Raw genomic sequence first — 23,797 nt, 5'->3', positions numbered from 1 at the left:
GAGGTGAAATGATGCTCAAGTGATGCTGCGACGCTGTTCCCACCCGCTGTAGACCAACATCACCAACATCATCATCAGCATCATCATCATCGTCGCCGGTATGAGTCGGATCGAAGAGCCCAACATGACAGATCTAGACTAACAAACCCGCAGGGCTGTTGAAGATCTCAAGTGTTCAAAACGCTGAAGTTAACGTGCTGGAGAACGCCTCAGTGGCAGGTAGGCTTAGTTGTACGGTACTACGTATACTGGTTAATGTTTATTTTCTGATCAAGACTCGTTAGTAGATAAATATCATCAGTGTGCATGCATTATGTGCTTATTTCACGTTTTGGTTCTTGCTTGATGTTATTGCATGATGCTTGCAAGTGTTTTAAATACTAATTGGAGCTAAAAAAACAACAACATAGGCTTGCACAAAGGAGAACAACAGTAATACATAAGAAAACTTTTAAAAAATTAAATGCATAATTGTTGTTATTATTATAAAAATATATAAAAATATGTTAAAAGTATTTTAAGCAAGAGAGTGGAATATATGTGACCCTGGACCACAGTCATAAGTAGCATATTGATAATAGCCAACAATATGTATGGGTTAAAATGATCAATTTTTCTTTTATTTCAAAAATCATTAGGATATTAAGTAAAGATCATGTTCCATGAAGATAGTTTGTACATTTTGTACCGTAAATATATCAAAACTTAATTTTTGATTAGTAATATGCATTGCTAAGAACTTAATTTGCACAACTTTAAATGTGATTTTCTCAATATTTACATTTTTTCAAATAGTTGTATCTCGGCCAGATATTATCCTGTCCTCACAAACCGTAAATAAATGGAAAGCTTATTTATTCAGATCATGTATAAAACTCATTTTCCAAAAAATTGACCTTTATGACTGGTTTTGTGGTCTGTGGTCACATATAAGTACGTGCTGTATTTATTAGGGGTGATAGATTGTGAATGACTGAATTACAATAAAAAATATTTGCAATAATAATAATTATCCCAAAGCAGTGTGTAAATATTGTTTTAAATGTAAAAATTAAAAGGTTTAATATGCAAGTAGCACACTGATATTCTCTGATAGTACTTAAAAACGTTCAATTGCAAAAAAAAAAAAAAAAAAAAAAAAACTTGTGTTTTTCCACTAGCTCATATTCCAGTAAGGCTGTAATATTCATATAAACAGCAGGCAGTGATCCTGTGGTTTCCCAGACAAACATAGACCACTGGTTGTGTGTGTGTGAACATGTATGTGTGTGATTGCAGCTTTGTGTTGCATCTGACACTCTTTTCTCCCAAAAGACCAAAATTAGAAAACATGACAATCCCACTTTCCATCAGGACTGTGAACAAACCACCCACACAAACAGACCGAAAAACAGAGACAAACACAAATACATGGATGTACACACACTTTTTCTCCATTTTACTTTCAGAACCAGTATGCAATATTAATTATGTAGGCGTAGCATGGTATATATCAAACAATAGTTTACCATTTTACTGTTTATTGTGCACTATTCAAACACACACAGCAGGTTTGTCCACAATGCAGGTCATGTTTCCATTCAGTCTAATTCAAGTAGGATTGATTTCTTTGTGCGTGTATGACTGTGTGTGTGTGTTTGTGTGCCCTAGCTGAGCCCTGCAAATCCTGAAATATGGCAGTCCGAGATATGCAGTCTCTTTTGACAATCCCCTATTCAGGCTCTGCAAGGTTACTCCAGTATTTTGTGTTGAGCACACGAGCACGTCTCCACAAGATCCACTCAATCTATGAAAGATTCATGAGTCTAAATGTGGCCCAGACCAAGAAGCCAGATCATGATCAATCTTCGGGTAGGCGTGATTACTACTGCCAGACTATCAGAGCTAAATATAGCGTCTCGCCGGACTTCGCACCCTAACACCCTGTGTAAACACAGCGAAGAGGATCGCACTCAGTCTGACAGATGTTACCGTTACTGTAGAGATGATGCAGCAGTGAAATATGCCATTATAGATGAATCAACAATGATGTGATATGTGATTCTAGAAGCGGGATGTTGGATATCTGTGCAGTGAAAGCAAGAAGGCGGTTTTTAGTGCTGTGATGACACAGGGAGCTGGCTTTGTTTATCTTTCTGAATAGATAGAGGCTTTTGTTTTGTGCACATTGTGTTGTTTATAAAAGAACATTTTGGCTTGTTTATAAGTTTAAATGGACTGTGTGATTTCTGAGGCAGAAGCATTGTTTTCAAACAGGTTTCCTTAACACAAGCAGATACTCAAGGTCTTGGATGAGACAGTTACGATGGTCAGGATGCTTAAACTCACAGTTATGCTACGTAAATGACCGCAGAGGCAAAATCATTAAGCATTGTTTTTATTGTGTTATTTGTCACTGAGATACTATTAGAGTTTTTATTATTTTTGCAATTCATTTTTTTTATATTTTCTTTTTTGTTTTATAGTTTTAGTAATTTTGTGTGGTGTGTTTTTGTTATTTTCATTTATTTATTTATTTTTAAACATTTCTATATACTTTTTATTTTATCTACTTTTATTTTAATTACTTTATTACATCAAGTTAAAGTTTTAAAAAATGAGAAATGTTGTCTTGGAAACTAGCTGAAATAAAATGTTTATTTTTGTATTTTATTTTGGTTACTATTTATTTGATTTCAAATACAGTGTTTGTTTTATGGGATTAGTTTAGTTAACTATAATAACCCTGCTTATCATGGAACTCTTTGGGTGTTTATTTTAGTATCACTGTGATACTATTATGGTTTTAATTATTTTTTTGAAAATACATTTTGGTTTATATTTTAAAATGTTCTGTTTTTGTTTTATTTTGGATTAAGGGTGTTTTTGTGGTGTATTTTTTGACATTTTTGTTATTTTTTATTTTTAAATAATTTCTATAGTTTTTGTTTTATTTAATATTTCTTTATTTTTATTTTAGTTTTACTTATTTTATTACATGAAGTTAAAGTTAATGAAAATGAGAAAAGTTGACTTGGAAACTAGCTGAAATGAAATTATTTTATTATTTATTTATTTAGGTTAATATTTATTTTATTTCAAGTAACAGTGTTTGTTTTCACGGTTTTAGTTTAGTTAACTATAATAACTACTCACTATGGAACTCTAGGCATTTATTTTAGCATCACAGATATTATTATGGTTTTATTATTATTCTGAATTTATTTATATTTTATGTTTTCTTTTTAATTTTGATTAAAGTTTTAGTAATTATGTGGTGTGTTTTTGATTTTTTTAAACATAACTATATGGTTTCTATTTAATTTAACATTTCTGTTTTTATTTTTTATTTCAGTTTTAGTTAATTACATCAAGTTAAAGTTAATGAAAATGAGAAATGTATTTTTTTTTAATATGGATTATTATTTATTTATTTTTTAATCTATTTATATTTATTTATTATTTTGGTTAATATTTATTTTATTTCAAGTAACAGTTTGTTTTCATGGTTTTAGTTTAGTTAACTATAATAACCCTGCTTACTAAGGAGCTCTATTGGCTTTTATTTTAGTATCACTGAGATACTATAATGGTTTTTACTATTATTTTGAATTGGTTTATATTTTAATATTTTCTGTTTCAGTTTAATTTTGGTTAAAGTTTTAGTAATTTTATTTTTTTAACTTTTTTTTTAGTTATCTTAGTTGATCAGTTTAAACTAAATGAAAATGTCTTGGGAAGTACCTGAGTTTATTTTATTTCAAGTAACAAAACCATTTTGTATAGTTTTAGTTGATAGTTGCACAAGGAAAACTGTCAAAATATCGCTTGATAACATGAGATTGGTCAGATAAAATCACTTACTATCGTTGCGTTTTCAACATTACATCTACTTTTCTCTTTTCATGACTTTTGCATTAGAAATATCCCAGAAATACACAGTAAAAAATCCATCTACTGGAATCCCCCTTGATAAGTAATCCCACTGCTAAAAGGATGATTTAGACACCTTTATAGCTCAAATAGCACATTTCTATGGAGAAAAATGAATATGGGCTTTCACAGAAATTCACAGACTATAGACTTCAATTGTAAGTACATTACAGTAAACACAATGAAACAAATCAAAATTATTGTCTGTGGTAATGAGCAGCATCTTTGGCATAGATCTTCACTTGTTTTGAACCTCAAACAATCCTTTAATTGTACTCATTTTTTAGAGACAGTTGGTGGCAATGGTTTTATGATCAGCTTACAATGCTTTTGGGAAACTCAGACCTGCCTGTTAAAGGGGTCATTGGATGCAAAGTTCACTTTTTCATGTTGTTTGAACATTAATGTGTGTTGGCAGTGTATGTACAAATCTACCCTATAATGATACAAATCCATGCAGTGGTTTTTAATTAATCTGTAAAAATAATATCCCCTTTTTCAAATCGAGCCATTCTGAGATGCCTGTCGTTGTGGCGTCACACCCACAGAGGCCGCTCCCACGATAGTTGATTGACACGAGCGTCTTACCTAAGATCAGCTGTAACAGTCCAACCTCCATTGTTTCGATGCGGAAGCAGGGATGTAAGTTAGACAAGAATATCTCAGATTGAGCGATTGAGGTGTTGTGTTGCTGGATGTAATAATGAACATAGTGGTCGTCATTTACTCCCGACATCTGAGCCACTGAAGATACAGTGGATTACATTTGTTTGTGAAGGGAATGCGCCTCCCGATCGACATAAATGCGTTTATGTTCACGCAAATCATTCGTGATCCAGCTTCACTTACAGCAGAAGTGAGTATAAGGGTTTTTTTTATGAATCTCTGTAATCACCGTTCCTAATAACGTGCTAGTTAGCAAGTTTAGCGGTTGAACGTGACTAAAGTAAACAGGCTCGTCACTCCACAGAGAGAAGAGAGGGGCGGGGCGAGCAGAGCTCATTAACATTTAAAGCAGCCTCAAACAGAACAGGATGATTTTTGCAGAGCTGATTTTGGCAAGGTAAAAAGGGTGTTGTTTTACACTACCATTGAGAATTTTTAACCAAAGTATATTATAGACTTTTCATTAAGACCCTAAAGAATCATATCAACTTGTGGAAAATGGGCATCCGATGACCCCTTTAAGCATCACATGGACGGTTGCCCGTTCCTGGGTGCATTTGTATTTGTGTGGGCATCAGAGCTGTGGATTAAATGCACTACAAAGTGAACTAAATCCTCTAGCTGCCTGATCACTTTCTTGTGAAAATGTGTTTAGCTGTTGATCCCAGAGGCTAAATCAAGTCAAGTTAGATGTCCATATATCAGTCTGCTCTTTGGGTTTGTATGTTTAGCTAAGAGCCCTTCTGATAACAGATCGGATGTTTGACTGTGCATTGAACAGCTTTTATCAACAGCATGTTTGATATGTAAAATGTTATTTTTTTAAGTTTGAACTGCATGAAGTCATCAACGCAATCTACTTATGTTCATTTCAGGCAGTTAATTGGATTTTTAATGCACAGTGGGGGCAGTATTTAATGTTAAGCAACAATCAGCAGTGAAATAAAGCTTTTTTTTTCATTTTTGCAAGGTGCAAATTACTTTGAAATCCTGAGAATGTCATCAGAGGATGTTATAAAACTCTCAGCCCATTGGTAAAACTTGTTAATTAGGTCTTTTTTTGGTTTTATCAGTGTCTCTCTCACTGTCTTTTTTTGCAGAAATCAGACGAAGGCACAAATGAAACTCTGCAACTGAGAATAAGGCACTTTCAAACATTTTTATTACACAAATTCACATAACACACACACAATGGCACTAGACAACACCGGCTTCTCCTCGTGCCCTGAATCCCTGTCCCTCCCAGTTCCAGAGAAAGGGGAGGAGCCTGTGGAGGAGGCCCCAAAGGATGCTCCGCCTACCGATGTACAGAACACATTGGAGGAGCTGGGGCACGTCGTAACTACGGAGACAGCCCCGCCCACTCTGCCACCATCCAATAACAACATGTCCTTCCAGGACAAGATGGCTGCGAGGGAGGCGCAAGCCAATCAGCCTAGGAAGAAAGTTCAGGGGGCGGGGCAAGAGAGGGGCAAGTTCGGATGGGGTAAGACTCAAATCATTTTAGATGCTGTAGGAGTCGGTGGCTGTCAAGATTACATTCTGCTTACCTGTAATGAAACAGACTGACCTACTGGAACACCATGTTAATGTTCTTCCACTTGTTAATTTAGCCTTTTATTAGTTTTTGGATGCGCCACACTCAGTTTTACCTCAGTCAGTCGTCTTTTTTAAAATGGCTTGTGGTAAGCTGCTCAGTGGTGGTGTTTGCCTACTTTTTGTGTCTTTTTTTACTCGCTCTAATTTTTTTCTTTCTCTCCAGGACGGAACAAGCGTAAGAGACAGCGTTATGTGGAGAAGAACGGCCGTTGTAATGTGCAGCACGGTAACATGCGCGAGACGTACCGCTACCTGACGGATATCTTCACCACTCTGGTGGATCTGAACTGGCGCTGCTCTCTGCTGGTTTTTGTCATGGCGTATGCAGTGACCTGGCTCTTCTTTGGAGCAATTTGGTACCTCATCGCATACTGCAGGTATGAATAACACACACAAACACACATTTTTATATCTTTTAACCTTTTAAAAAGAGTCATAATCTTTTTTTGTTCAGTAAATTAAGAATGTGGGATAAATTGGTGACACTGATGTACATTATAATAATATACATATGTATAAAACATCTATACATGTGTTTTGAAGCATGTAAATTCGTAGGTTGTACCTTTGTTTGTATATATATACGTGTGTTTGTGTGTGTATGTGTACATATATGTAGTTGAAGTACTAAAATAACTAAAACTAACATTTAAGTTTACTTCGTCATAAAACAAATAAATCCTAATCTAATAATGACAAACTATACATCACTGGTCTAAGACTCCTAAATAGATATTTTACTATATTTCTGTGGTAGAAATTATGTAGGAAAAGTAACAGATTAATATATGGCAAGAGTGCAACTTAAAAAATCTACATCATAACATGAGTTCTGACCTTTGTCGCTAAAGACTTTCTTCGTTGCCTTTTTCCCTATCACGCAATAGAAATCATAATAAATTATATATCAGTTCAAAACTTAAAATCTCAAAATTCATCCTTTGAAAGGCATTTTAAAATCAGACATTGCATTACCACGGAAAATGTACATCAAAATCATATTACTAAATATTTTTATTCATGAATAGTGCATTGGAGTGACAGTTAAAGGGTTAAATAAAGTATATATTAAAACACACACACACACACACACACATAAATAAATAAATAAATAAATAAATAAATAAATAAATAAATATAGATAGATAAGATATAATATAATACAATATATTAAATTACTAAAAGTAAAATTACTATAAAAAACAAAAATTAAATCTAATTTGAAAAATAAACTATAATCGTAGTTTTAGCTGAAGTGCTAAAATGACTGAAACTATCATTTAAATAAAAAAATAAAAGTAAATGAAAACTTATTAGAAATATTAAAATACACACACACACATAAACAAATAAATAAATAGATATACATATATATGGCAAAAGCAATAAAAATTAGTAAAACTAAAATTACTCTAAAGCAAAAAAAATAAAAATTAAATCTAATTTGAAAAAAAAAACAATCATTGTTTTAGTTGAAGTACTAAAATGACTAAAACTAACATTTAAATAAAAATAAATGAAAACTAAATTATTAAAATACACACACACACACACACACACACACACACAACCAAACACATTTAAATAAGTAAAGAAACATAGATAGATATAGATGTAGATATATGTGATAAAATTAATTTAAATGACTAAAAAGCAAAAATAAATAAATAAATTAATTAATTAATTAAAAAATAAACAGTTGTAGTTGAGGTACTAAAAATGACTAAAAGTAACTTTTAAATAAAAATAAATGAAAACTAAACAGAAATATTAAAACAAGCACAATAAAGAAAGATAGATAGATAGATGATATATAGATGATAGATAGACATGACAAATGCGCATAAATTACTAAAACTAAAATTACTAACAAAAAAAGTTTTACAAAAAATTTCAGTTTTTCTACTTCAAAATTTCATGTTTAATTAAATGTGTTACTTGCAGTCTTTTTGTAATTTGTTTTTTTTTTTAATTACATGTTTTTTGATATTAGCAAAATAAAAAAATAACACTTCTTCCCTGAGGAATACTTTTCAATCAAGTTTTCTGCTCATAGACGCAGTGCATTTGTGTCGTCCACACTCTATCAATTTCGTCCACGCTAGATATGAACACAAGTAATCTGTGTGGGTGGACACTTGAGAACAAGCGGCCCTCTTTGCGCTGTAAGATGCAAGAGCCAATTTACTAAAGAAGTCTGTGTGATTTAAAAAAAGACAAGGACGCATTTTCACAAACAAAACATCTCCATAGCGCTCTCTCCCTTCCTCTTTCTTATGGCAGGGGTGATCTGGATCATTTGGAGGACGAGGCGTGGACTCCATGTGTGAATAATGTTAATGGATTCATCTCTGCGTTTCTTTTCTCAATTGAAACGGAGACGACCATTGGCTACGGTCACCGTGTCATCACTGACCAGTGTCCAGTGGGCACCATGTTACTCCTGCTACAGGCCATACTGGGATCTATGGTCAATGCATTCATGGTAAGATCAAACACAGGCTACATGCCACAAAAATATAGTACACTTTGGCATCAAATTACTTTTAAAAAACAGTTAAGAGTCACAAGTCCCATGTTTTTTGCTGTGAAATCTAAAAAATGATATTTTTATACAAATTGTAATACTGACGATATTAATCAAGCCCAACCATTATAAGATTATCAACAAAAATATTACATCTAAGTTATTTTTATATTATTAATAATGTTATATTACCTCTTTATTAATAATTATATTATTATTATAATATTAATATTATTATTATATTTTTAATATCAATACTTGATATTTATTACCTTTAAAATTATTTTTTAAGCATTTCAGGTACTATTTGCACTCTTTTTATAGAAAGTGCCACATGATTCCCATGTATAATTGGTCAATAAATATACTTTAAAAAAAAAATAAAAATTACGTATATTACATGTAATGTATTATATATTTTTAACTTCATATTACAACTGTATTATTTTTTTTTTACTTATTTACTTTTTTTATATATATTTTTTATTATTTTTAAAATAATGTTAATAATAATAATAATAATAATAATTATAATAATTATACCATTACATTTATTTATTTATTTTCAAATGTTTGTCCCTATATATATATATGTTTGGTAAGTCCCTATTTATTATTTATTCTATGTTATTTATTTATCAATTAAATCATTTTATTTTTTTATTTTTTTTATTTGTTTATTTCCGGAAAATAATAAAATCACACAGATGGATGCCTGTCTCAGATTTTTGTATTTACTATTTACTAAATAAATAGAAAATTAAAGCACATAAAATATTTAATTACACTCTTGAGGTTACTGGCCAGATATTTTTTTCTGTTCTGAGGTACATTTGAAGTACTATTTCCACCTTTTTGTAGAAAGTGCTCCATGATTCCCATGTACGATGGGGTCTGGAAAAGCAGTGTATTTTTTCATTGCACGTGGCTTTCGTTTGTTGATCTGTGCTCTACTGAGTTATATCATCCATAACCAAGAGCAAATGAGTCATGCGTTTTGGAGCACAGATGTGTGTACCCTCTGCCTCTGTTCCCGTGTCTGTCTTTCCTTTTCTCCTTTTCTAGTTCTGTCACTCTGCCAAATTCAACCCCCTTCTTAATCTCTTTTCTGGCCTATTTTGATGTATTTTAGTGGTTATGATGAGTTCATTTATATCTCTATGTCCTGGTTTAAATGTTGCCCCGGGGGGCTGTGTTTCACACACACACTTGAACACAACACACACACACTCTCTAAATGCCACGTCCTCTTATATCTGCTTTTCCAAACCCAGATTAACACATTAAACCTGTTTCTTCATATGTCACACTTTCTTTGTAATTAGTGGGGTTTGTGAAGGTGAGCATCACTACTACTGCTCATATTTAAGGTTAAAGACTTGAATCTGTATACATTTTTATTTGGTGATAAACACTGGCATATAATAATCTTAAAGGAGAAGTCCCCTTGTCATCCAAGATGTTCATGTCTTTCTGTTTTCAGTTGTAAAGAAACTATGGTTTTTGAGGAAAACATTTCAGGATTTTTCTTTATATAATGGACCTTAATTGTGCCCCCGATTTTGAACTTCCAAAATGTAGTTTCAATGCAGCTTCAAAGGGCTCTAAACGATTCCATCTGAGGAGGAAGGGTCTTATCTAGCGAAATGATCGGTAATTTTTTCGAAAAATTAAAATGTGTTTACTTTTTAAGCACATAAGCTTGTGCAGCACAGGCTCTGGGATGCGCATTCACATACTATTGAATCACGTTGGAAAGTCACACTACAGACCTACAGACCCAGTGTTTACAAAGCGAACGCGCAAAGACTAAGAAAGTGCAAGTAAGTCAAACTCTGTTTACAAACAAAAAGTTACAACGATGTTGGACGATTCTGAAGTTGTAGGAGAAAATAAGATGGAGTGTTTTGTCATTCCCTACGGTTTTGAGCCGGAGTACACCGACGATGAGCTTAGACGTAATTTGTAGTAGTGATGGGAAGTTCGGATCATTTTACTGATTCAGACCTTTGAGTCTCGTTCAGCAAAATGAACGAATCTTTTTTCGAGTCATTTCCTTCATTTTAGCAAAATATAATTAAAATGTTACATGTCACTTCCCTAACACATCTACTGCTTACACAAACGTTGATCACACTACAAACAAGACAAAACTATAATGCTATAAGAAACAGAAAAGATTCATTCATTGTTTACCTGGGTCTTTAGTTTATGATTAGCTCACCTCACCTTTTATCTGACAAGTTTTCGGGTTCGAATCATTCATTCATCACGTGGCAGCCCCATGAGATGAACGAACGACTCGAAAAACCCGAAGACTCGAAACAGGTGAACTAATTCCAGTACAGAACCTAATAGGATGTTGCGTATGCGCGACTGAACGAATCACTCCCCGAGAGACAAATTTTTATTTTTTGAAAAAAATGACAGATCGTTTCGCTAGATAAGACCCTTCTTCCTCAGCTGGGATCGTTTAAAGTCCTTTGAAGCCGCACTGAAACTACATTTTGGAAGTTCAAAATCAGGGGCACAGTTGAAGTCCATTATATGAAGAAAAATCCTGAAATGTTTTCCTCAAAAACCATACTTTCTTTACGACTGAAGTCAGAAAGACATGAACATCTTGGATGACAAGGGGGTGAGTAAATTATTTGTAAATTGTTGTTCTGGAAGTGGACTTCTCCTTTAATGCACTGTGAACTAACATGAACAAACAATGAACGACTGTATTTTTATTAACTAACATTAACAAAGATTAGTAAATAGTGTAATAAATGTCTTGTTCATTGTTCGTTTGTTAGTTAATACATTAACTAATGTTAACAAATGACACCTTATTGTAAAGTGTTACCAAAAAACGAATACAAAATAATAAGAGCCCATTACTAAAATAAAAATAAAAACAAAAACAGCTTGAAAATATAAAAGTAAAAGCTCATTTGATATATGAATAAACACTGAAAAAAAGTATAGAAACAATTTTCACTCAGAAATTTCTAGTAAATTTCGCAAATAGTTGCAAAGAATTGAACATGAAATTTTGAACTAGAAAGACTAAAATTGTACTTTCTTGGAAAACATGCTCCAATAATCTTTGTTTTATTTGAAAAAAAATGTGCATAATAGTTTATAAATAATACTACAACAACACTGAGCAGCACTCAGGAAATGTAAAAATCAGATTTTTTTCTTTCTCTCCATCTCTCACTAGGTTGGCTGTATGTTTGTGAAGATCTCCCAGCCGAATAAGCGTGCAGAGACGTTGGTGTTCTCTCGTAATGCTGTCATCTCATTGCGGGACGACAAGCTCTGTTTGATGTTCCGTGTCGGAGACTTGAGATCCTCCCACATTGTGGGCGCTAACATGAGAGCCAAACTTATCAAATCCAAACAGACACAGGAGGGTAAGACAGCGTTCACCACCTTTACAAGCCTCATCTACAACATCAGCATCCTTGTATACACCTACTAAGTGTTGAAGTGGCACCACCTGGTGGTTATAGTCTACAGTGACAATCAGGACCGTTGTTTTGTTGTCTTTCTCTTTAGGCGAGTTTATTCCACTGGATCAGACGGATATCAGCGTGGGTTTCGAGACGGGGGACGATCGTCTCTTCCTGGTGTCTCCGCTGGTGATCTCTCACGAGATCGATGTCCGCTCTCCATTCTGGGACATGTCACAATCTCAGCTGGAAAAAGAGGACTTTGAGATTGTGGTCATCTTGGAAGGGATGGTAGAAGCTACAGGTGCATATGCCAGTGCTCAGATATGTGAAATGTGTTGTATTCGTTTGTGTTTAGTAATCGTCAGATATATTCTGATCGACAGGTATGACCTGTCAGGCGAGGAGCTCTTACCTGGCTGAAGAGGTGTTATGGGGTCACAGGTTTAGTCCCATGATGTCACTGGCCGAGGGATTCTTTGACGTGGATTATGGAGCTTTTCACCACACATTTGAGGTACTGAATGTGGCATAGAATGGGAATTTCTAATTGGTCAGTTTAAGGTTCTGAGGCCAAATATTTTAGTATGCACTATTAAAGGAGTCCACTTCCAAGACAAAGACTGACATATAATGTGCTCACCCCTTTGTCATCCAAGATGTTCATGTCTTTCTTTCTTCAGTTATAAAGAAATTGTTTTTTGAGTTAAACATTTCAGCATTTTTCTCCATATAGTGGACCGATATGGTGCCCCGATTTTGAACTTCCAAAATGCAGTTTAAATGGGCTTCAGACGATCCCAAATGTGGTTGTAAAAGATCCCAGCCAAGGAAAAAGGGTCTTATCTAGCGAAACGATTGGTTATTTTCATAAAAATAATACAATTTATATACTTTTAATGCCAAACGCTTGTCTTGTCTTTCTCTGCCTGAACTGTTTTTTTTCCGGTTCATGACAGTTAATTTTTTTTCAGTCTAGCTGAAAAAAAGTAGCTTGAAGATTAAGGACTAAAATGTCTAAAACGTAAATAAAAATAAAGCTAAATAGAAATATTAAAGTTCATAAATTAAAGTTTCATTTGTAAACATTAGTCAGCTACATTAAATTCCTGAAATGTTTTCCTCAAAAAACATAATTTCTTTACGAATGAAGAAAAAAAGACATGAACATCTTGGATGACAAGGGGGTGAGTACATTATCTTTGAAGTTTTGTTCTGGAAGTGAACTACTTCTTTTAAAAACTGAACCGAAACTCTATGGTTACGGAGTCTTTATTTTTAAAGGGTTAGTTCGCCCAAAAATGAAAATTCTGCCATTAATTATGCACCCTCATGTCGTTCCAAACATATAAGACCTTTGTTCATCTTCGGAACACAACTTAAGATATTTTTTGATGAAATCCGAGAGGTTTCTGACCGTGCAAAGACAGCAACGCAACTGTGAATGTGAACGTGCATCAAAGACTGACATGGAAGAGAAGAAATTATTTAATAATGTCGTTATTCTCGTTTTCTTTGCACATAGAAAGTATTCTCAGAGCTTCAGAAAATTATGGACTATTTTAATGATGTCTTTACTGCCTTTCTGGGCCTTGAACGTGTGAGTTGAGTTGCTGTCTATGCAGGGTCAGCAAGCTCTCGGATTTCATAAAAAATATCTTACTTTGTGCTCTTAAGATGAACGGTCTTATAGGTTTGGAAGGGTGAGTCATTAAGGACAGAATGGGTTAACTATCCCCTACTAAATCAGTTTTATTTGCATGTATTTATTTGTTTGGTAAGTAGCTGTATCACCATATCTGGGTTTCATTTAGCAGTTTCCATCATTTCTTATATAATTTTCTTCTAGATCCCTTACAAATTGGTCAGTTAGCTAAGATATGTTGATACCACCATATTAGCGTATTAGCTTCAAGGGCTATGTAATAATCATATGTCTGTGCAAGGCTGACCAGCACTTTATTATAGAGGAGAACTAGAGACTTCTCTCTGTACTTTTGGGATTTTATGTGCGTAATCGATCAAAAATTCTGATTCAGGTTGCTTCAGGTGTTGCAGTAGTTTTGGATGAGTCATGAATGTACATCACCAGAAGAAATCAAACTACTTACGCAATCACATTCTCACTCTCTGTCCTTCGGCCAAGCAGCATTTTTGTATAAAGCTATAATAAACCATTTTATGTTATATTAAGAAAAGAAATAATATTGAGGTTTTCAGGTAATATTTGATTTCATTAAACTAATATTTACATATAAATATTTGTATTAATATAAACTTCTTAATATAATTAAGAAAAAGAAGTAACAAACTGTACAAATATACAGTTTTTAAATTAAATAATGTTGAAACCACTGTATTAGCTAGTTAAAAGGCTCTGTAACAATCATCTGCCTGTGCAAGGCTGATTTGATGTTATTATAGAGCAAAATCAGAGATTTCTCTCTTTACTTATGGTATTTTATGTGCATAATTGATCAAAGATTCTGTGTTAAGTGTTGCTGTAGTTTTAGATGAGTCATAAATGCACAGAAGAAATAAAACTACTCACACAATCATATCCTTCAGCCAAAGAGTATTTTTTTTATAAAGCTACAATAAATCATTTTAAGTTATATTTAATAAATAAATAATATTGTGATTAATATTTATAGAATATTTTAAGTAATTAGTTAATATTTAATTGTATTTAATAAATCGTTTTAATTTATTTAAACAAATAGCTTTATATTATATATTATATTATATGTAGTTAATATTTAATTTGTAGAGATATTTTTATGTAAAGCTACAATAAACCATTAAAAAACATTTAGAAAGAAATGGTTTTGATCATTTGTTAATATTTTTATTTTAAAATATTTTAGATAAGTTTAATTTTTAATTTTAAAGTAATATTTATATTTTTATTAGTGCATCCAAAATAAAAGTTTTTGTGTACATGATATGTGTATGTTCTGTGTATATTTATTATGTATATATAAATACACACACATGCATGTATATATTTAAGAAAAAACTTAAATATTAAGTATATTTATATAAATATAAATTATATGAATATAAATATATACATGTAAATACATACTGTATTTGTGTCTTTATATATGCATAATAAATATACACAGTACACACACATATATTATGTACACAAAAACTTTTATTTTAATTGATTAATCGTTGCCCAGCACTAACTTTTATGTATTTGTTTTTATATTTAATATATGGGTGTGTAATTGTACAAAATGTATATTTGTAATTGAGCAGGATTTATTTGTTTTAGCTGTCATTCACAGAATGTGAATTCAGATAAATGCGTTAAATACACTAACTAAAGCTATTCGTGATCTTTCAAAGGTGGACACGCCCTCCTGTTCTGCGAGAGAGCTGGCATTGGCTGCCGCCCGTTTGGACGCTCATCTCTATTGGTCGATCTCCAGTCGGCTTGACGAAGAGAAATGGGAGGGGCCTAATCTGACTGAGCAAACGGGGAAGTCGACTGATTCAGAATCTGTCAGGGAGGGGGACGGGCCAACATTTACTGTGGGCGGAGTTACAAACACCCAGGACCAATCGGTTGTAGGAGAGCAGAACGGCAGTGTGACCACTGACCAATCAGAGTCTGAGGCTTAAAAGGATGCAGGAATGTAAAAAGGTACGGATGGATGTTGTTCAAAGGAGCCCACAGTTGTTGTAAATTTAACTTTAGACTGGATTGTTCAGCGATCCAAGCCGCCTTCTTCGAGTTAGATTTTTAAATGTATAGTCGCTAATGCCTAGCATAGAATACTTTCCCCAAGGGGGAAATCCTAGTGTCTCCTTGCTGTGTTCTCAGTCGGATCTTAACTTTTGATGTTTCATGAAAACACTGCCTTTGAAATCACACAACAGCTTGGTTTAAAACTCTAGTGAGTCTGCCGTCTACTTAGGTATCATCCTAATTAAAATAAGGTGTTGTCTTAAAGGGATAGTTCACCCAAAAATGAAAATTCTGTCATAATTTACTCACCCTCATGTTGTTCTTCAGCTGAACAGAAAAGATGTTTTCAAGAATGTGAGCAATCAAACAGTTGCCGGTTCCTACTATGGAAGTCAATGGGTACCAGCAGTTATTTGGTTAACAACATTCTTCAAAATATCTTCTTTTGTGTTGAACAGAAGAAAGAAACACATTCAGGTTTGGAACAACATGAAACAAATTTTTGGGTGAACTAACCCTTGAACACACAATGTCTAGATAGGCAACTCGCTAGGTTTGACATGTCTGATTTGTATTAGTACCAACCACTTGAGTCGACTTAACCGTCTTTAACGTTTCACTGCCTTTCTTTCTGAAGTGTTCAGCCAGAGCGGTACTATTTTTAAAACAGTCTTTTAGAACAAGTCAGTGCAAGTTGTTTACAGTCACGTTGGCTAGTTTCACATGTACCTGAAAAAGAAGTGAACGTGTTACTATGGCGACATTACATTCCAATTTGCACCATCACAGCAGAGTTTAGCATTAGTTTCTTAAGAGTCAGCCGGTGGTAAACTTAGCACACTCTCATGACTGCTAAACAGAAATTATCCTGGGAAAGTCATTCGGTTTGCATCCATGTGATTATGTAAGTGGATCTAAGAGAGATATTGAATGCTATTAGGTCATTGCAACATTTTTTTTAACATCCTAATTAAATCAGTGTAGAAGTTAACATCATCCTGTGATTGATCAGCTGTGTGCGACTGAATACAAACACACTGCTGTTCCTTGTATCTCTTATTTATTGAATTCAAATGTGTTCATAGACACAGATAACTCATTGCTCAGTTGCAACTGCAGATGAAATAAGAGAGAGAGATTTTAAAGAGGGCATTAAAGGAAAGATATTAGTCAGTGAATATTTTCAACACATCAACAGGCTATTTTTGACATATTATCTAACACAGTGCAACAAGGGATGTAACAACAGCTGGGTGTTCTTACTGGTGAAGCTGGTTGACCAAGGTTAAAGGAGAAGTTCACTTCCAGAACAACAATTTACAGATAATGTACTCACCCCCTTGTCATCCAAGATGTTCATGTCTTTTTTTCTTCAGTCTTAAAGAAATTATGTTTTTTGAGGAAAACATTTCAGGATTTTTTTTCCATATAATGGACTGATATGGTGCCTCGAGTTTGAACTTCCAAAATGCAGTTTAAATGTGGCTTCAAACAAACCCAAATGGGGTTGCGGTCTAATCTAGTGAAACAATCGTTTATTTTCATAAAAATAATACAATTTTCATGTTTTTTAATGTCGAATGCTCATCTTGTCTTCCTCCTCCCGACCTCTGTTTTTTCCGGTTCATTTCAGTTAGGGTATGTCGAAAAACTCCCATCTCATGTTCTCCCTCAACTTCAAAATCGTTGTATATCGCCGTTTTACATTTTTGTTAAAGGGGTCAGTGGATGCCCATTTTCCAACAGTTGATATGATTCTTTAGGGTCTTAATGAAAAGTCTATATCATGCTTTGGTTAAAATTTCTCAATGGTAGTGTAAATAACACCTTTTTTACCTTGCCAAAATCAGCTCTGCAAAAATCATCCTGTTCTGGTCGAGGTTGCTTTAAATGTTAATGAGCTCTGCTCGCCCCGCCCCTCTCTTTTCTTTGTGGAGTGAAGAGCCTGTTTACTTTAGTCGCATTTAGCCATGTTTATCCGCTAAACTTGCTAACTAACACGTTATTAGGAAAGGCAATCGCAAAGATTCATTAAAAAACCCTTATACTCACTTCTGCTGTAAGTGAAGCTGGATCACGAATGATTTGCGCGAACATAGACGGATGTATGTAGATCGGGAGGTGAATTCCATTCACAAACAAATGTAATCCACTGCATCTTCAGCGGCTCAGATGTCGGGAGTAAATGACGACCACTACGTTCATTATTATACCACACGCCACATCGACAGGCATCTGAGAATGGCTCGATTTGAAAAAGGGGATATTATTTTTACAGATTAACTGACTGCATGGATTTTTATCATTATAGGGTAGATGTTGTACATACACTGCCAACACACATTAATGTTCAAACAACATGAAAAAGTGAACTTTGCATCCGATGACCCCTTTAAGGGTGTTTGATCTTCTTTGCATGTCCACTTTGCAAAGACTGGGTCGGTACTTCTGTAGCGATGTAGGATGATTTTGAAATGATTTTTGAAGTTGAGAGAGAAAATATGATTAGAGTTTTTCGACATTGTCTTGAACCAGAATACACAGAGTTCAGGCAGAGTAAGACAAGACGAGCGTTTGAGATTAAAAAGTATTTAAATTGTATTTTTTTTTTTTTATGAAAATAACCATTCGTTTCGCTAGATAAGACCCTTCTTTCTCGGCTGGGATCATTTACAACCGCATTTGGGATCATTTTCATTTAAACTGTATTTTGGAAGTTCAAACTCGGGCACCAAATCAGTCCATTACATGGAGAAAAATCCTGCAATGTTTTCCTCAAAAAACTCTATTTCTTTACAACTGAAGAAAGAAAGACATGAACATCTTGGATGGCGGTGAGTGCATTATATGTAAATTGTTGTTCTGGAAGTGGACTTCTCCTTTAAGTTAGTCAAGAGGTTTTGTTGCAAGAGTTTTTTCTTCCCCATATGCTGTATTTGAGAGTGTGCTGTTCAAGGAAAACATGCCTGAAAAAATAGGAAGACCAATGAATTCTCCATATTTTCCACATGCATACAATAAGTATCAAAATGAGCATAACATTGAAAAAAGATATAAACAGCAACATTGCCAAGTAAACAGGGTCTTTTTTTACATTCACTGAAACATTTGAGTTGAAGGGAACATTTGCAGGTGTTATTTTTTACAAGAGTTTTAATAAGAAATAAGATTTTGAAATATCAAGACTAAAATATTTTTTTTTCTGGATGGTCTCTTCAATACCAAAAAAGTTTAACATAGAATTGTAGATATAATTCATAAAAATGCAGTTGTGGTTTTTATTTAGACACTATGGTCAACGGAAATGTTTAATGGTTTGGGTTTAAAACAGTGATCCCTAACACAACTGAAACCAGACTGATCCTGGATCTGTTTTATGTTCTTTTTACATAATTATGCTGAAAATCCTCTGATTGACATGTGATGTAGACAGCACTGTCATGAGCGATGCACTGATGTGTGTTTGTGTAGACTAATGTGTGTGTGGTGTATGTTACATGGATCTTTATGTGACATATTAATGAAAGATTTCAATGAATCATCATAAAGACTCAATTCTATTTCAATATACTCACTTCAGAAGGGTAAATGTTCATGTTTGAATGAATTAAAGGTCCACTCAGTAATATTTTTTTTAAAGTTCTCAGTTATCAGTGCCAGTGTAGAAATGTTTGCCAACATCCAAGATAAAATTATTCTAAAAGTTCAAAGGTTTGTGGATGATGAATAGGCTGTTCTATTCATCAAGGCTGCAATTATTTGATCAAAAATACAGAAAAAACAGTAATAATGTGAAATATTATTAAAATTTTCTATTTTAATATATTTTTAAAAATGTAATTTATTTCTGTGATGCAATGCTGAATTTTCAGCATCATTACTCCAGTCTTCAGTGTCACATGATCCTCAAGAAAACATTATAATATGCTAATTTGCTGCTCAAGAAACATTTCTTATTATTATCAATGTTGATTTATTATATTGTTGATATTGTGAACATATTTATTGCCATTTTTTATCAACTGAATGTGTCCTTGCTGAATAAAAATATTTTTTAAAAATCTTACCGAGCCTAAACTTTTGAACAGTATATGTGACCCTGGCCACAAAACCAGTCATAAGTCGCATGAGTATTTTTGTAGCAATAGCTAACAATACATTGCATGGGTTAAAATTATAGATTTTTCTTTTATGCCAAAAATCATTAGGATAAGGAAAGATCATGTAAATTTCCTACCTTAAATATTTACGAATTTGAGTTTTTGATTAGTAATATGCATTGCCAAGAACTTTAGGCAATTTTCTAAATATTTTGCTTTTTTTTTTTTTTCTCAGATTCCAGATTTCCAGATTTGTATCAACAAACCATACATCAATGGAAAGCTTATTTATTCAGCTTTCAGATTATGCATAAATCTCAATTTCAAGAAATCGACCCTTATGACTGGTTTTGTGGTCCAGGGTTACATATGTGTCCAATAATAAGGGGTAACCAAGATAATGTTGGTCCACAAAACCGCTTCAACCTTATTTTTAAAAATTCCAACATATTTATTTGTGTATTTTTTTTTTTAAATAAAAGAAAAATTACTGTGTGCACCTTTAAAACTTGTGTTTGAAACAGACTGAGAGAAACTGTGTGTGTTTTCCCCAGGTGTTTTAGCGTGTGCTGTCTTGTATGTGATTTGTAGCTCACATGAATGTCTTTAGCACATACGATAAGCACAAACTCTGATTTAATGCAGGTTTCTCCTCTTGCTTTTGCTGCTGTTGACATTTTTAAAAGTATATGATTTTAAGCTTTACAATTTCTGTATTATAAGTCTTAATAAAACTATATTCAACCTAATGTCTGGTGATTAAGATGTGTACACTGAATATTTAATGAACTTATTTGTTTCTTTAAAAAAAACACTAAGGTCAAGTAATTTGGCGCCACTAGTGGCACCAATCGGAAATGCGGGACAGAATAGCTAAACAGTCCCACCCCAAACTCACTTATACTGATAATTTTTTTTATTACGTGAACTGTTGAGCTAATTAGATACATTTTTTTTTTTATTATTATTTTCAGTTCCAATTCTAAATATTTGAATATATTCATCATCACTTCCTGTGTGGGATTCACGGGTAGTTCACATGCACAAAAGCATCCTCTTCTTAACCCAGGGAGATTGTGGGTAAATGTTACCGTATTGACTGTTCTCTGACCTTCTGACTCTTTCGTCCTCTGTCATCTTCCTTATGCTCCTTTCTATTTCACCGATTCGCCTCAGTGTTTCACCATATCCGTTTCCTTTCGCTGTATTTATAGCACACTGTTGATTTAAAAATAGACGTTTGCGTTGTTCCTTTAAGACGCAAGGTTATCGCATGAAGTCTCCATGTGCTGTATACGACCAGCTCTGCAGTTTAGTTGCCTTGCAAGGCCTGGAAGTGCCACTAGAGGGCAGTGGCTGCAGTGAGGCTTAGTGCACAGATTCATCATTTCACTATTCTACATAGTAACAGACCTACAGATCTGTATTAAGCCCCAAAGCTCAGTGGGGTTGTCTTTGAACAGCTTATAGCCAGGCCTACACCGAATCTGCGCCCGCAGCACTCTACAGGAAGATCAGCAGAATTGAAACGCCCACCGTTCACAAACTTCTGCACATCCTTTGACCTTGTTTATGAAATATTTGGAGTGCTTTCTGCTGTCATTAAGGATGTATTTTCCTCAGTTCCATTTTAAACAATGTAATATGTTTAAAATGCTAGATTTGTTGCTTATTATGAAATATTTTGAGTAGTGTGATTGTCCTTTTAGTTAAGAGTAAGAATTTATTTACCTCAGTTCTGTTTTACGCATTGCACCATAACTTCAAAATCAGTGCAGGACATAGAACATTTCTGTTTTATATCTTCCTTTGCATTTCCACTGCTCTCTTTCTTTTCTTTTGAATACGCCCCTCCTTGCCTTTCCTCTTCATTACAATACTGACATAGTTTTTTTAAACATGAGGCTGTGAAACCCTACAGAGGCCTCGTGCAACACACTCTTGTGGTCTGTTTAAATGGTTTGTGCAGCTGAGTTTATTCTGACAACACACTGTAGTTGCATAATATTAATTATTACTGTATAATGTAAGAAACTTAGACTTGTATTTTATTTTTTATACTTTGTAATTGACACCCCTCATGTAGGGCTTGCTGGGAGGTTTGCATGTGAACAACATCCAGGCTCTTTCTCTCTCTCTCCCTTCACCTCTAGCATCTCTACGGAGTGTCATTGTGGATAGCGCTCGTACCGTGCTGATCTGATCAAGAGCACCGGGAATTCTGGGTCAGTGTTCCATGGTGATGAGGTGTGGGTGTGTGTGTGTGTTTGTGTGTGTGAGAGTGGGCCGGTCCCTCAGACAATGGGTATGGTGTTATATACACAAGAGAGACAGACATCAGAATTTCCATGCTCAGATGGGCAGTTTCAAAACGCACAGTACTTTGGACTTTCTCTCTGTCTGTCCATGTGGAATATTATATAATGTCATCTGCTTTCTGGTAGCAAGTCATTTACATGCATGCAAAGACAGTCAGTCTGAACCTAATGTGTAAATCTGTAATCCTTGAATGCACTGTAAGTGCATTTTTGGATAAAAGCATCTGCCAAATGCATGAATGTAAAAGTTTAATAAAGATCTCTTTTCTACTTCTTTGGAGATAAATAAAGCTCTTGACATTACAGATTCTTCAGATACACGTATTAGTATGTATTATATGTATATATCTATATCTATATATATACATATATATAAACAAATCTTTATATATATATATATATATATTAGTTTATTAATTTCTTTATTTGCATTCAATATATATACTGTAAAGTCAACATACACCTTGCAGAATCTGAAAAAATCAAAAAATAAGAGGGATCATACAAAATGCATGTTACTTTTTATTTCATACTGACCTGAATAAGATATTTCGCACAACTGCTGTTCTTCAGAAAAATCTTTTAGGTCCCACAAAATTTGCATTTTGTATTTGAACCCTTTCCAACAATGACTGTATTATTTTGAGATACATCTTTTCACACTGAGGACAACTGAGGGACTCATATGCAACTATTACAGAAGGTTCAAACACTCACTGATGCTCCAGAAGGAAAAACAATGTATTAAGAGCTGGGGGGTGAAAACTTTTGAACAGAATGAAGATGTGCACATTTTTCTTATTTTGCCTAAATATCTTATTTTTTCATTAAGTACTGCCCTTCAGAAGCTACAGAAGATACTTACATGTTCCCCAGAAGACAAAATAAGTTAGATTTACCCTGATCGTCTCTTAATGCATTGTGTTTCCTTCTGGAGCATCAGTGAGCGTTTGAACCTTCTGTAATAGTTGCATATGAGTCCCTCAGTTGTCCTCAGTGTGAAAAGATGAATCTCAAAATCATAGTCATCAAAGGGTTGGATTACGCAAAAATGCTGAAAAACCAAAGAATCTGTGGGACCTGAAGGATTTTTCTGAAGAACAGCAGGTAGTTTAACTGTTCAGGACAAACAAGCGACTCATAAACAACTATCACTAAAAAAAATGCTGTGGATCATTCAGGTAACAACACAGTATTAAGAATCAAGTGTATGTAAATATATATATGTGTGATAGATTATAGGTTCTTCATATGACAGCATTGTTTCTGGGTTCTGTAACACTGATGGTTTTCTAACTCTCTTTTTCTGAATTAAGTTCTTCGCGTAGTTTTAAAGGTTCTTCAGATCCTTAAAGCACCAGTGGATGTTTTTCTAACGAGCTCGAGCATAAAAAGTTCTCGGTGGAACTTGAAGGTTCTCCTTACAGGCTGGAACCTTTATTTCAGCGAGTGTGTGCACACCTTGCATGAACTGAACCCCGCTCGCTGTAGAGCTCCTGACATCAGAACACACTCCGCCACCACCATGGAAG

At 34.0% G+C, this 23,797-nt stretch overlaps 1 protein-coding gene across 3 annotated transcripts; it reads left to right on the top strand.

The window, feature by feature from the left end:
* Positions 1 to 70: 70 nt before the first annotated feature.
* Positions 71 to 20,696, top strand: kcnj9 (potassium inwardly rectifying channel subfamily J member 9). Of its 3 annotated transcripts, XM_051135497.1 has the most exons (9): positions 71 to 219; positions 5,679 to 6,064; positions 6,341 to 6,554; positions 8,461 to 8,662; positions 11,916 to 12,108; positions 12,254 to 12,451; positions 12,534 to 12,664; positions 15,505 to 15,802; positions 20,183 to 20,696. In XM_051135497.1, exons 2-8 carry the CDS (start codon positions 5,770 to 5,772, stop codon positions 15,778 to 15,780), a joined length of 1,509 nt encoding a protein of 502 aa, XP_050991454.1. In that variant the 5' UTR covers positions 71 to 219; positions 5,679 to 5,769; the 3' UTR covers positions 15,781 to 15,802; positions 20,183 to 20,696. The 3 variants fall into 3 exon arrangements, with proteins under 3 accessions (XP_050991454.1, XP_050991446.1, XP_050991462.1); XM_051135489.1 differs by having other exon boundaries at positions 15,505 to 20,696; XM_051135505.1 differs by lacking the exons at positions 71 to 219; positions 5,679 to 6,064 and adding an exon at positions 6,097 to 6,263 and having other exon boundaries at positions 15,505 to 20,696.
* The last annotated feature ends 3,101 nt before the right edge of the window (positions 20,697 to 23,797 follow it).

This window comes from Labeo rohita, chromosome 2, assembly GCF_022985175.1.
Source record: "Labeo rohita strain BAU-BD-2019 chromosome 2, IGBB_LRoh.1.0, whole genome shotgun sequence".
Taxonomy (NCBI): Eukaryota; Metazoa; Chordata; class Actinopteri; order Cypriniformes; family Cyprinidae; genus Labeo; species Labeo rohita.
The sequence above is the reverse complement of the archived record's forward strand: the minus strand, read 5'-3'. Positions and strand labels throughout refer to the sequence as shown.

Coding starts and splice junctions, on each gene's coding strand:
- kcnj9 (XM_051135497.1), top strand. CDS start 5,770: ATGGCACTAGACAACACCGGCTTCTCCTCGTGCCCTGAATCCCTGTCC. Junction 6,555..8,460: donor TACCTCATCGCATACTGCAG/GTATGAATAACA, acceptor TTCTTATGGCAG/GGGTGATCTGGATCATTTGG. Junction 12,109..12,253: donor ATCCAAACAGACACAGGAGG/GTAAGACAGCGT, acceptor CTTTCTCTTTAG/GCGAGTTTATTCCACTGGAT.